This window comes from Cynoglossus semilaevis, chromosome 9 (assembly GCF_000523025.1).
Source record: "Cynoglossus semilaevis isolate Cse_v1.0 chromosome 9, Cse_v1.0, whole genome shotgun sequence".
NCBI classification, from domain to species: Eukaryota; Metazoa; Chordata; class Actinopteri; order Pleuronectiformes; family Cynoglossidae; genus Cynoglossus; species Cynoglossus semilaevis.
Genome location: NC_024315.1, coordinates 2,616,508 through 2,631,000, shown reverse-complemented (window position 1 = coordinate 2,631,000; position 14,493 = coordinate 2,616,508). Strand labels below are relative to the sequence as shown.

Sequence of the window (14,493 nt, the reverse complement as noted above, 5' to 3'; positions counted from 1 at the left end):
ACCAGCAGGAGGTAAAAATTTACTTTGCACGTGTTCGAGTTCAGTTTGATTAACATTGTAGTGTCAAAAAAAAGGTACTGAGGTCGTTTCATAAACTGGGGCAGGCGTCAGGTTAAGTGAGGACTCTACTGACTGCAGAGACATAGTAGCATGGCTGCACTGATGTCTTTATAAAAAAAAAAGCCTCAGTAGTATAGTATGGTATAGTATTGGTCCTTTATTTCAGAAAAGCAGTTTGGACTAACACAGAATCAATGGTGTTTTTGTAGACTACTTTCTGTAGACCGTCTATGCTCAAAACTCACGCCAGAATATATTTTTCTTATCACAATTTTAATTTACATATTTTCAAATGCAAAGTACAACTGTACATCTGTTATAACTGCACTCCCTTTTATTAGCTAGATTAATAAGAAATCTGCTAAACAAAGACAGACAGATATTGTTGGCCATCAGCTGAGCACAGTCCCTGAACATCAGTAATAGTATTCTGTTGACAGTCAGTGTTCTGAGCCTCTTACTTATCTTATTACCAACCACACTCCTCCAGTATAATATCAGACTGATGTTGGACTGTGATGTAAGTCGATCTAATTCAAGTCAACGTGCCCACAGCAGCACTGGGAAAATCTGATGACCTTAGTGCCGACAAATCATTTTCATATATTATTACATTTGTGCATGTAAATGAAGTGTAGTTTGTTTCTGAAGGCAATCATATGAAGACTAATTACATTTTTCAGCTTTACATTAATCTAAAAAGATAAAATATTATACACTAATCCTTTTTAAATCCTTGATTAATAATAAAACAGTAGTAGATTTGGTACTTCTGTCTGCTCCAGGAATAGTCACTCAGAAAAAAAAAAGGTTCAGATTTCATAGCAATAAAAAAGCTTTACAGATATTTTTAAATTAACCTGTTATTATATTACTATTAATGAGCCTGAATATGAAGTATTCGCCCACGTCTCCTTTGCCATTAAAACTCAACTATATTGAAAAGAAACGAACAGTAAATCAAAACACAGGTCAAAACAAGGAGTTTATTAACACATTTCACTTTTACAAAATCAAATGTTTTTCATGAATTCGAGCTTTACAGAACCAAAATCACAAGACAGTCGCCTAGGCTTGCATCAAATACTGAAAAAAAATAAATTAAAAAAAATCTCCTTTACACTTTCCTCTTCTGGGTGCTGATGTAGAGAACTGTGGAAAATAAAATCAGACCAAGGATTAAAATTTAGCAACAACCAAAGGTTACAGGTTAGAAGTAATTTAATTTGTTACTTTAATGTTATGCAAGTAATTTAGGTGGCTTAAATAAATATAACAAATGTAAAACTGTGAGTGTAAAAATCAATTCAAATATTAACAAATTATTTGACATCTCTATTTACCTACTGCCAAATTACTATTTGACATCTCTCTCATAAAAACCTGTTGGTGATGTCACACAGAACCTTTCAGTAATGTTACAATGTCCATGGAACTGCTGGAGTCCTATTATGATTTAACTGGATGCTTAAATGTGCCTGTAATTTAACTAGGTATGCCCTATATTACTTCTACTAACATGTGTTGACTTACCATTGTTTCCTCTTAGAAAAGCATCTCCATACTTGTTTTTGAGCTGCCCGTTAACATACTCCTCTGTCTGCTCAATGGCAATATTCATGTAACCATCCAAGCAGGCCAACACACCTGTGAAGTTAACAGACATCTTCAATGTGTGTCAGAGAGTTTGGTAGGACGGATGCAACACTAAATAATCCTTATTAAAGAAATCAGGTAAGTGTTGTGACATATTACCTCTGTAATCAACACCCGAGTTAAGTTTGACCACCACAGGTCTCCCAATAATCTGTTTAAGGAAGTCGCTTGGTGTTTGCTTTCTCAGACTCATGTTGGCGATTATCTGTAAGCAAAGAATACATTACAAAACGTCTTCCCAGTCGAAGTTGGGCTTTTAATATGCATCGTCAAAAGGTATAACCTTCAAAACATTGTGGTTTCTTTTTCAATGTATTGGTTTAATTTTCCTTATATTTTTTAACATTACCACAAACACATTTGCCAAAAAACAACATAATTTTGATGCGCGCATGTAGCATTAGCCGCTAGCCACAAAACGCTGCCAATTGATAAATACTCTAAATATGCTTAGAAAACAATGAAGTTGACGCGGTATTTATCTTTAGTAAATTCGTGTACTTTGAGTGCTATCAGGTCGAGATTAGGTCCTTGCAGAAACATTTGTTTGAATCATTTCAGTCTTCGGTAACTCATGGTTGCTAGCATTTTACTTACCCGGCTAACGTTTGTCAAACGATTGTGATGGAAAGAGCCAATCAGTGAAGAGCAAAGTACGGTGGCCGGTTCAGGTAAAACAATAGTCATAACGCGGCGTCAATGGTTGTGCGATATGATTTAAGGAAGAACACTGTGTCTGACTGTGTGTAAAACCCAACGGAGTGGGAATTCTTTGGGGAATTTACCCAACGGAGTGGGAATTCTTTGGGGATTTTTTTATTTTATTTTATTAATTCACAGACAATTAAACAACTAGAAACAATAACAACAAAAGCATTTTTTTTTTTTACAAATAATCATAAACAACTAGAAACAATAACAACAAAATTTTTACAAATAACCGTGAGCACTTTATTCACACAAGCCAATGTATTGATCAGTTATTCGAGTTCAGTACATATTTAAACAACAATGTGAGTCTGATGTGTTGTCTTTTTTGTTGGACACATGAGATAACTGATGTGAGGTTAATTGTTTGGATTACTGTATACCTGCAGTAGAAACGATCAATCTTGGATGGAGAAACAATTTGGAATTGAAAAGTGTTTTGAACTATTTTGTGAAATTGTATCAACAATTTGGCATTGGCTGTCTATGTAACTATGAAGAAACAAACACTATCAAAAAATTTGAACAGAGGCAACACGTATAATTGAAAAAAAAACAATAACATATTGTGAGAAAACTAACTATGTGCATGACTGTTAAGCCCTGTGGAGATATTTGACTTCAACCTCAAGCTGTCATGACGGACAAAACCACATGGCCCTGGTAGTACCCATGGAAATCACTGTTACTTCATACAATCCACTGAAGCATCGGGGGAAAGTGTGAGTGTGTGTGTGTGCGTGAGAGAGAGAGAAAACGATAAGTGTATTTATTTGCAGGGAAAAAAAATCTACCACCTGACAAAACTGTTTGCTGGGTGCATGACCCAAACACTGCACAGGTTGGGAGCTACAAGAAAAATGATGTAGTGGGAAATAGTTTTGAAATGGTGAGGTGAAAGACAAAAGAGAACACAGGGAAGGTGGGAGGAGGGAGACGGGGGAGAGCTATGTTAGTTTGTGTTAACAGAGACAGAGAGGTTGTGAGGAGGAGACAGGGAGAGGAAGAGGGATTGTGAAAGGTGGAATCATAAAGTACTTGTGTGTCTAGACAGGTTGCTTGTTAGCAGGGCATGGCTAGCCCTGTGGAGGCTAGAGGTTAATTTGGTATCTGCTGCTGTGTTAAACTAAGGTCAGTACTACAAGTCCTTAAGTCATAAACAAGAGTGGTTAAGAGCCATGTATACACCTAGGCAACCGTTAATGAATATTCAATAAGATCTTTTTTTTCCTCTTCATTTGTCCCCGGTTACCTTCATTGTTGCTGGCTTTTAAAGAAATTTCACAAAAGAAAAAAAATATGCAGCATGTTTTTGTAGTCTGAAAACATGGCCTTTGTGTTCTTCGGTACATTTACAAGTTATTTTTGTCATAAAACCGGGGGTGGGGGAGGGGGGTGTTGTATAGTAGAAAACGACTTGTTTACTCTAGCTTTGACAATTTTCCACATTGTTGTGTACGTATCTGAACAGTCAGATTTTAGATTTTAATTGTATGAACAAAAGGTGCATTGTTTTTATTTTTATTTTCAATTCAATGAACATTTTTAGTTTAATAGAGAGAAAGCATCCCAATCTAAATCTACAGCCACAGCGTCTTTATATCGTCTTTATATTTGATGGTGTTTTTAATACACTGCAGGTAAATATGCAGGCAATAAGAAGACGTTAAGACTGCAGCAAAATGTTGAACAGGTTTAGAGACTCTGGGCATTTTACTTGGAGAACATCCACAGATGACAAATAATGATTTTTATTCTTGGTTCAAATTAGGGCTTTAACCACCCAAATTAATTTGTGAAATGAATCATATTAGAATTGTAAATGCACACATATAATGACACACACTGTACTGCATACCCAATTATTCTGTTTCAGCAATTGTTTTTTTGGTGACTAATCATGAATTATCCTGATGAATTAATATTTATCCTATGATTAATCACGTAACACAATTTAATCAATTGACAGCCCTAGATTAAATTAAAACAATGACAGAAATTATTACAGTTTTGCATCAATTTTACATAAGATGTCATGTTGTTTTTTCTGCCTTAATTAGAGTACATATCCAAAATATATTAAATTAAATTAATATTTTTTGTGGCAGTAAAGTCAGTGTTGTGTATGTTAGTGTGTGCCATCTTTACTAAATGTAGGCGACCATTATTACCATTTTGTGTTTTTCCTCATCTTATATTCTGTACTTTGGAACCAGCACATAAACAACCCACCAGTTGTGGACTAGACAGACAGGGAATTTGTTTCAAAAGGTCCGTCCATCCAGTACAAGAGGGAAAACGCAGCAGCAGAGCTGTCAAGTGAAAGACAAATCCCATCTTCATCTTCTGACCCCTAACCCCAATGGGAGGGCTGGTGAAATAGACAGATTATGGTGACAGGCTATGCTATTGTAGGTGGGAAATGGGAAACTGGACCAACTGAGGTACAGGCTCAAGGTGAGAGGGAATAAGATGGAGGAGGCACATCCCAGTATCCAAAGCAATATGCTGGATATGTGGTGGTGGTGGTGGTGGAGGAGGTGCTCAGCAATGCAGGATGAGGAGGAGTAAAGTCTAGACTGCATTGACCCTTGCGAGGCCAGGTTTTCTCTTCAGGTCAAGCTCGATATGGAGCGGATAATGGAAAAGCTTGAGGGAGTTTTCAAATAAAACAACAGCTGGTAGACAGAGTATCCTCACTCTTGCTACACAGTAATCCCCAACTGTATGGGAGGTAATAGCTTAGAAGTGATGTGAAAAAAAGTGCTGAGGAGACATTTGCTGCGTGGCTGGATTTTTGGATCTGTTGGTTTGGGGGCAACAGAGGTTAGTCTCATGTGATAATTTGCTGCTAAAGCTACGAACAAATATGATAAAGAATGATGTATTTGATAGATCAGAATTGAATGGAGGTCCGTACAGCAAGTCTGGTCCCCAAAAACAAGTCAGATCTGTCACTGCACCAAACTACAACGATTGAACAAAGAGCACTACGGCTACTGTCTGTTAGCTTTAGATTTTGATCCCTGTTATTTCCACACCAATGACATCCTACTCTTAATGAATCGGTTGTGAGCACTGACAGTTGACAGTGGTTGGCTGGCCCGAGGCCCCATGCTGAGACGAGGGGATGGCACAAGGCAGACAGGGTGGGTTGTAATCACCGCCTGTAATTTGGAGGAAATCTGCTGAGCCACTGAGCAGTCGAGATGAAAGCCCTCCTCTTGTTCTGACTCCTCACACACACCAAGTTTCGTTGCTTGCAAAAAGCCCAGAAAAGAGAAGTTCAGTGGAGCCATTCTGCCTGGTTGGTGTCCCCTAGGGGTTTGTTCTGGGACCATCTCGAATCAGCTACAGCCCTGAAGCCATGTTCTTTCCCCAAGGAGAGGCACTGCAGACAGTCAGACTGTCCGTTCTGTGCTGTGCGGCCGAGCACTAACAACCGGCGCACAACTCTCCAGAGAACCTCCTCAGTGGAGAAAGAGAGAGAGAGAGAGAGAGAGCTCAGTGGATTTTCCAGGGGGCTCTGCTTGTGTTCAGTTAACCGTCTTCTGTCCATGTCACCTTCCCTACTTCACTTCCTTTTAACATCTTTGTCTCTTCATTTTTCTCCCTAAATGTATGGCTTGTGTGAGAATAATATTAACATTGTTAACACCGGTTTACTTTTTCTGCCACAGTGTCAGTTTTACAGAGTAATGGAGCTTCAGTCTTTGGGCAAATTCTTCGAGTTTTGTCACAAAATCCTACCCTACCGACTCAGTCAAAGAGACACTGTAGTGTTTTTGCCTGATAGATGGTGAACAGCACTTATACAAGGAGCCACTCCAGTGCACCCATAAATATGCATCGTGACATTTGGAACAAAGCCGCTCATCCTCTCTTTCCTGATGAGCTCTGCTTGCATACTATAACATATTGCCACACTGTCACACCTTGTGTTTCATAGCCAATCCCTCTGTTCATCAACTTGGCAGATAACCTCTAGATGCTGACAGATGATATAGAGGATGGCATTACGTCTCGCTCGTATGCAAAACCAAGATACGGCTTTCCAACAGCGATGGTTAAACAAGTAATTCATTATTTATCCTCACTATTTTATGGCGTATGTATATACATATATGTATGTATAGCAATCTATGGTTGTATTAATATTTAATGGGAAGGTCACAGAGTGTGTTTTAACAATCTTTTAATCTGGAGCGTTTGTAGAAAGTCACTCAGTTGTAAAACACAGGTCAGGTTGAGGACATGTTCCCACTTTGACTGACTGTTGTAAAGCAAGTGTAGAAGAATGCTCCCTGCACCGGCTGTAGCAAAAAGAACATAGCTGGCCCCTTTCTCCAAACACCTCATTGCTTTAGAAAGGAATAAATATCCAAGACAGCCAGGAGCATTTCCTTTTGAATCCCACACACACTCGCACTCGCATCTCTCTCTCTCTCTCTCTCTCTCCCTCTCTGTCTCTTTTTCTCTGTCATTTGACCAGCAGCTCATCCTGCCACAGAGGACCTGTGACTCAACCAGCCAGAGTACAGCAACATTCCTTTGCCCACCTTCTTGAATATTCATAGAAATAACAGGACTTGAGCTCAGCCACTTCTGCCTGGTGTCCGTCCACATGTTTGACAAAAAAAAAGCAGGCGTTCACATGTGTGCTGAACGTCTGGCTCGATACTTCTAGCTGTCTGCGTGAGGTGCTGTGAGAAGGGGTGTGGGGAAGGACTGTTTTACACTAATTTCTTTATCCCTTTCACAGGAGTGCCATGTTACCAGAGAATTCCTGAGGCGAGCCAATGGCCCGATAAATCTGCCGGAGTCTTTCTCTCAATTTGTCTCCATGGAATGTCAGCTGGCAAGCGCCCAGACACTGAGAACCTCTTTTCACAATGCGCCAATCTAACAGACGAGATCCCATGTTGAAGCTACAGTGCAAGGACTGGCATGGATAAATTGCCACGTGCCTTATCTAGGTCTCGGTACGTCTAACAGTCTGAGGTCTTGTTCCTCACATTGACCTGAACGGCCAAGAGGATGACATTGACAAAATGCAGGTGTTTCCAAAGAGGAACCCGTGATATGACACAGATGCTGTGTCAACTCGTCCTACTCCGTATGACCCACAGTGTGAGCAGAAATTGTCTTGTTTGGTGTCGTTTATCACTGCGTGGCGCAGACTCGCAGATAGTTCAGTCCAGGTGGTGGAATGGCAGAGTGGGAGAACAGACCATGTTTGTGTGAAGATGCAACAACTCTTCTCTCTCTCTCTCTCTCTGTCTCCCTCTCTCTCTTTTTCTCCCTACTACCCTGCCTCCCCCGTCTTCATACAGACTGCTCTAGAACTCTTTGTACTCAATATAAAGGTTATAGGTTAGAAAACAACAAGATGCCTTGCCACCTGTACCACTAAATGAGTCATGAGCCATTCATGTATTTATTTATGGAGAGCATTTGCAGGAAATGCATGCACAGACGAAGAAAGGTGTGAGTGCTTCACTGTTAGCACCGAGTTTTAATTACTCATTTGTATTTAATTTGAGTGCTTCACTGTTAGCACCGAGTTTAAATTACTCATTTGTATTTAATGGCAATTTGTCAAATGTTATAAATACTTTTAACATCCTGTTCTTCCTACAGGGCAGTGCCATATTTTTAAAATCTAGTAAAGTTTACACCAATTAACATGATTACGCAATAACTACGTTTTTATATGTGAAACTACTTTTTGTAGTGGAACGTCCACTCATTAAGATTTTTTACAAAATCAAATGAAAACCAAGTGGCTTTGGAAAAAAAAAACTAAAATAAATACCAAGCTTTTCTCTTCTTTTTAACAACCAGCCGCACACCAGAATTGCAAGGTTTCAAGTTACTGCATGACAGTTGGCATGGGTGTAAAAAGAAGGCATGTGCCAAGTGTAGCTGCCAATTCTCAGCATGGCTGGTTTTAATATTTTAATGTGTTTCATTACAACAGTATGGGCCAGATAGCCTTTCTGACGTGCTGACAATTGTCTCCAAATGAACAAGATTACATGACAAGCCCTGAATGACAGAGATACCCACTGCTGCCTACACTAGCCACTTATCTGATAGTAGCCTAGCAACAGATCCCTGACCCGGCTTTGACCTCCACCCGATAAGGTCAACACCTGAAGGCTCTCCCATTGGACGGGCTGCCTGAGAGGGAGGTGGAGCTTGGGGATGTGGGGAGACAAAGGACTCACAGAGCAAGGGCAGCTCCTCTGCATATAGTTCCTATTGACAAAAAGACATGTTTGTACAACAGCATGCTAGACCTCTTTATGTGTGTTTTCATTATACCAGTGGGGCTGTGTATGTGTGTGTACCTAAACGCAGAATGACGGCATTTACCAGCACAGAATACTGCTTAGCAAACACAGACGGATCCCTCTCTTAAAACAGCAGTAATATCAAGAAGGAAAACTAATGTAGCTGCTGTAGCTGAAGGAAAGCTATTGTGTTGACAGATATAAGATGTGCATTATGAAGAAGCAACCAAATGTGAAATTAATAGACCAAGGCAGGCCACCCTGATAGTTTCTCCCTCATCTTTTCCCGATCATTTGCGAGCGTGCACACATACAGACAATGGGTTTACCAGTAGCGATACTGAAGTTAATCCAAATTGTGATAGTGGCAATATCCTATTAGACCATGGCAATAAAATCAAACTGAGACTGGTAACACATTACTGATATCAGTACGTGTTCAGCATGCTCCATTACAATATGAAGTGACATTAATCAGTCAGGGACCAAGTACACTAACACACACACACACACAGGCATAAAACAAACATGTAAATCATATAGGACCACTGAAATGTCCACACTAGAGCTGATAGAGTAGGTCAGGTTTTGAAGATTTTTCCCAATATTCAATGGTCTCACCCTTTATCTGGGTAGATGAGTAGTCAGTAGTAGCTACATTTTTAACTACTTTTGTAAACAAAAAGAAAAAAGACTAGAGCTGTCAGTCGTTTTCAATCTGGTTTACCACAAATTAGAAATAATGGGATAATTAAGATGGGAAAATGTTAAGAAAAATATGCAAAAATTATAACCGTAGATGGATTATAGTCAGTATTGATCATCTTGACGGGGGCCAGTAGATTGCGTCAGAAGTCTCTTTCAGAACTTGACTGAACTGACCGCTGTGGTCAACAATAATAATCAGACTTCAGGTTCTCACTATCCATTTGACAGTTGTGTCAGTTATCTTGTCAGCTGTAGACTAACTTACTGCCCTCTTGTTTTTCAGGCTGTTTTGTTATAGGCTGGGTGTCTGACCTGAAGTTGAAGCCTCTACACACAAACACACGCCGGGAGTGGAGATGGTAGTCTGAGCTCCTGGTGCATCTGTGAAACCAAATGTTTTCCCTCAGTGTGTGCAGACACCAAAGGTACGGACCCTGTATTAGAGCAACAGTTGGATGAATGATGGAATCGTTATAGTCGTTATAGTATATAATTTTTGTTTTAAATAACACATTCATTATAATATCTCTAGTTAGTAGTAGTAGTTTATGGGACTTTGTGGAAATTGTACTCTAGGCAAGTGTTTTGGTTAGACTGGACTCTTGGTTTTATCTCCTCTCTAAATCTGATCATTCAGCCAGTCAGGTTTGGCTCTGCAAACTGAAGTAACTCATGTCCCTGAGCCTGAGGACCTTCACTTCCCTCCAGGGCCTTTCACAAGACCTCTGCCCCAGTTCACCCAGGGCAACCTAGGCTCCTCCTCTGTGTTGGTGTGTGTGTGTGCACGGCTTTGTGTGTTTGCACTGTCTCCATACTGCGGGTAACTGTTGAAGGTCAGAGGGCAGGAAGTTGGCCACCTGCCTCTGTCACTAGTAAAAGTAGTAGAGCATAGAGAGGAAGCAGGAGCAGGTCAGGAAGAAGATAAAGACAATGTGTGTGCTTTTCACTGGCAGCTGAATTTACAATATAATCATGAACATCCTTAAAATCTGTGCCAAAAATATTTTTTTCACTTAAGTCATCGTCCAGCTTTTTCTTCCTTCAAGTCTTTTTTTTTTTTTTTTACTTTGCGAATTTTTGACCTTTGTGAAATCTACCTTATCGGATCTGCAGGATTTTCTTTTTATGCCTGATTGAAGGAAATGACTGCAATAAGCTTTTCAGTTCCTCAAGACCTTTGCTGAATACAGGGTTCTCTCCACTGGTATTTGCTAGAGGCGACAACCCTTCTCACTCTCTGCATAAATGTGCCAACCGAGGACGAGAGCATAGAAGGCCAGAGGGCAAAGGGGGAGTGAACCACCTGCTTCTGTCACACTGTCAGGATGAAGGCAGACGAGTGCAAATAGGGTGAACAGTGTGTATGGGTAGGGGTTGGGTATGGGATATTGTGTAGGAGGGGGACAGGTGGCACGCCGGACAGCGCTGGCACAAGCCACCCCAGGATTTATCACTCAGCGACAGTCACGGCTGGGCAGAGGACAGATGTTTCTGTTTACCCCAGGGCAACATCTGACTGCCTGAGCCTAACGTTAGTCCAAACAGTCTAGCCTGCACAGGGAGAACAGAGGAGCAGAGAGGAGCAGAGAAAAGAAAAAAAAAAGCAACTGGAGGATGTTCAGTTTGCCCTGAAGGCACATAAGCAACTTAGTTCATTTCTTTGCAGTATGCTCCTCTCTTCCCACCGTAGCACCTGAAACTCATTTAGCTCCCACTAACAATTGTGCCACTACTGGGAACTATTTAAATAAGTAGTAATAATGTCGTCTGACAAAATGAGCTGTTTTCAAAGCGGGGTATCTGTACAAGTTATTGAAAAGAGGAGCAAAAAACAATCCCAGGTTCAAGAAGCGGTGACCATTCAGAGCACTTATAATATATTATTAGTGAGCTTATCGGGTGGGTGGGGGGGGGGGGGGGGGGGGGGGGGGGGGGGGGGGGCTGCTCTAGCCTGGAAATCTGAGAGCTACCACTGGTACTATAGCAAGAGGACCTATCCCTTGAGCAATGTGGCATGACCTTTAGGAACAACCCTGAGTTAGGGCATGTCACTGTTGCCATGGATACTATCAGCAGACTGCTGCTGCTGCCAGCATTACCTCAGCCGCCTGGCATTGTCAGGGTCAGGGAACAGGCTTTGACCTCCACATGGTGATCAAACTCAACACAGAACAAAAACACTACCGAGGGAAAAAAACTAGAAGTACCTATTTCTGTAAATCCTTGGTGGAAATTGTCACACTGGAAGTAAAACTACATAAAAATGACAATAGAAAATATATAGTGATTTAGCTTCACATTTATGTCTTTTTGCATCTGAGCAGCATTCAGTATTCTATCATGTCCATCATGTGGTATCAATGATAATACATTTACATTCTTGTATTGATGTATAGCAGATGCTTTTATCCTGAGCAATTTAAATGAGGAGGATTTAGTGGTCTCACTGGGGCTCAAACCCAGGACCTCCTGCACGTAAAGCAGTCTTGATGTCCTCTTCACTATGCAACTCTATAGGGCACGAGTTAGAGCCAGGACTTGAACAGGGGATCTTTTTGTAAGACAAGACTAATTAACACCATGCCACCATATGGCCCCCGCCCCCAACCACCAGTGGAGGCCCGGTGGCTAAGGAAGCGGACTTGGGTCCAAAAGGTCACAGTTTGAATCCACTAGTCCCCAAGGTCCAAGGAAGTGCACTGAACAAGTGTTGGGTTAAAAGGTGAAAAGTTCAAATTTAGTTGTGTGCCATGTCACAACGACAATTAAATCACTTTTACTTAACATGCAGTTAGCTTGGTGTCCCTAATGGAGCGGCCCATGAGTGGACATCCTAGGACTGTATCCCCACCAGCACTGCTGCACTACACTAACACTTTAGTGGAATTCAAAAATAATTGTCACTGTACTAAATTTACTAGACACGGTAACTGTTGTGGTTCCAGAAGCATCTATATATGCTCCTTAAGTCAGCTTTTATGTCTTTTTCAATTTATTTCCAGCTTATCTGGGCACTGGCACTAAATCACAACCATATATACTTGTGCATGGGGCATATAGACGTATATTTACAGCCCTCTCGGCTCATCCGCTCTTTGGTCAGGGCACCAGTCCATGGACTGTCCATCTGCAGGTGGGAAACACAGCTGTGTACACACACAGAAACTCCCTGTCAATTGTTTTTTACTGTATTCTAGGCCACTGTAATATTCACAACCCAACATTATCCACGGCTGCATTAGAAGACCTAATGGGATGTGTCCATCGTTTCATGCAGCAGATACAGAGATATATAACTCTTTTCTATTTGTAGAACATGTTTGTGCATTCTTCTCCTGATAGGCCCCATTTAATCATGTTGTTCTGTTTCCTAATTAGCAGAAATGCAAAGTGTCTTTGTCACCTGTGGACAGCCAAGAGCGCTAATTTGGGCTTTTCACTAATTGCCACGGTAACGAGCCTCCTGTGCCTCTGCTGGGGGTGGGTGTGAGGCATGGCAGGAGAAGGAGGAGGAGGACTAGAGGATGGAAGGATGGAGGGATGAAGACACAGCTCTCCTCACACACAGCCGAGGTGTGAAAGAACGCGACGGGCCAACAGAATGCAGCCTGGAGGAGTCCAACAGCGGGGAGTGGGGGACAGCCTGCGCTGTGAAAAAGCCCCAACACCCAGCTGAGAGGGAGGAGGATGCGGCTCTGGCCACTTTTGGTCTTTCAACTTAGAGAAGGAGATGACTACATTGAGTTATGTTCTCGCTGGACATGTTTCTGACACTGACACCTGTTGTTACCCCCACCCACTGGTGCTCACACAGTGTCCTGTTTTCTAAACTGTTCTTTTAATAGACAAAAGGTAAAAACTCAGCAGGTACTTTCTAAATTAGCGGTGAGAGGTTGAGGTAGGAGTAGATGGCGATGATGAAAATTAACCAGCTTTGTCAGTCTACTCCACATATGTGATATGAGAAGTGTTATTGGATATTTATTTAAGGTTTAAAATCTATCTATCTATCTATCTATCTATCTATCTATCTATCTATCTATCTATCTAATTTAAAATAATTGCAAATGCAAAATACATGCACATTAATAATCAATAATATATGTTAATGCTAAATTTTATATTCAAACACATCGATTAGTTCAATTTAACCTAATGGTTATATTTGCAAACAGTCCCTTTTCTTTAACTTACAATAAAGGGCTTTTATTTTTATGGCCACATTTTTAGATAAATATCAGATGCGTACATTAAGATGTGCATCCTTTATATAAATATTCATTGCTATTCATGTTTTTATCCCCCCCTTTTTTATGCAGGGGAATTAAACGGGCTCCGTTAATGTAACTCGACTCCATCAGTGTGGTCTGTGTGCAGAACTGCAGCCTGTTCTTATTTTCATATACATTTTCTTTTCAGCAGTACACCCTGAAAGCATGGGGGCACCTTGTCTGTACGCTGTCGTCGGGCGCGAGCTCCTTCAACTGTGTGCGTGCACGCCACAGTGTGTGTGAAAGCGCGTGTCTGCCCGCGTGCCTGTGTGTGTGTGTGTGTGAGTGAGTGAGTGAGAGAGAGAGAGCGAGAGAGCGTGTGTATGTGTGTATACGCGTGGCCGTGCGTGTGCGTGTGTCTGCTCTGCTGTTGCTGCCCTTTGATCCCTGCATTAGTGTTAGTTAGGGGCTCGGAGACACACTTGCACCGAGAGCAGCCATAGTCAAGACACGGCAGCAATAACAACAGCGGCGGCGGCGCCTCCTCAGCCCGTGTTCCCCTTCCCCAACAATACACTTTAAACCGAGCAAAGCCAGGTGCACGACCGAGTCCCTGCCATCACTGGCGCCTCCAGTCTCAATGGGCAAAACCTTTTTTCTTCTTATCCCCAAACAAGGACGAGAATGTGATTAAAAACGGGGGAAAATGCCAAGGAGGAAGCAGGAGCAACCCAAGCGCCTGCCTTCACGTAAGTCCTTCACTCGATTTGTGCCATTTTAACGTCTCTCCTTGTATTTTGCGCAGTAGTTTAGGGTTAAAGAGGTGAAACAGACAAAAGGGTTGGCGTAGGTTA

At 41.4% G+C, this 14,493-nt stretch overlaps 2 protein-coding genes across 6 annotated transcripts in view; one reads left to right on the top strand and one right to left on the bottom strand.

The window, feature by feature from the left end:
* Positions 1-1,026: 1,026 nt before the first annotated feature.
* Positions 1,027-2,438, bottom strand: lsm6 (LSM6 homolog, U6 small nuclear RNA and mRNA degradation associated). Of its 2 annotated transcripts, none has more exons than XM_008316437.3 (4): positions 2,314-2,438; positions 1,816-1,921; positions 1,594-1,707; positions 1,027-1,212 (listed from the first exon to the last, which is right to left on the bottom strand). In XM_008316437.3, the coding sequence occupies exons 1-4, from the start codon at positions 2,401-2,403 to the stop codon at positions 1,178-1,180; spliced, it is 345 nt and encodes a 114-aa protein (XP_008314659.2). In that variant the 5' UTR covers positions 2,404-2,438; the 3' UTR covers positions 1,027-1,177. The 2 variants fall into 2 exon arrangements, with proteins under 2 accessions (XP_008314659.2, XP_008314658.1); XM_008316436.3 differs by having other exon boundaries at positions 2,218-2,324.
* The window catches only part of LOC112487448 (zinc finger protein 827-like), a 34,239-nt gene continuing 21,437 nt past the window's right edge, over positions 1,692-14,493 (top strand). Inside the window, exons 1-4 of one of the 4 annotated variants that reach the window (XM_025058274.1) lie at positions 1,692-1,794; positions 7,187-7,406; positions 9,712-9,853; positions 12,810-14,388. In XM_025058274.1, coding sequence (XP_024914042.1) covers positions 14,346-14,388 — 43 coding nt within the window. In that variant the 5' untranslated portion in view covers positions 1,692-1,794; positions 7,187-7,406; positions 9,712-9,853; positions 12,810-14,345. Of the gene's footprint in view, positions 1,795-7,186; positions 7,555-9,711; positions 9,854-12,806; positions 14,389-14,493 lie in introns of all 4 variants that reach the window. The other 3 variants (XM_025058273.1, XM_025058275.1, XM_025058276.1) reach the window with 3 other exon arrangements.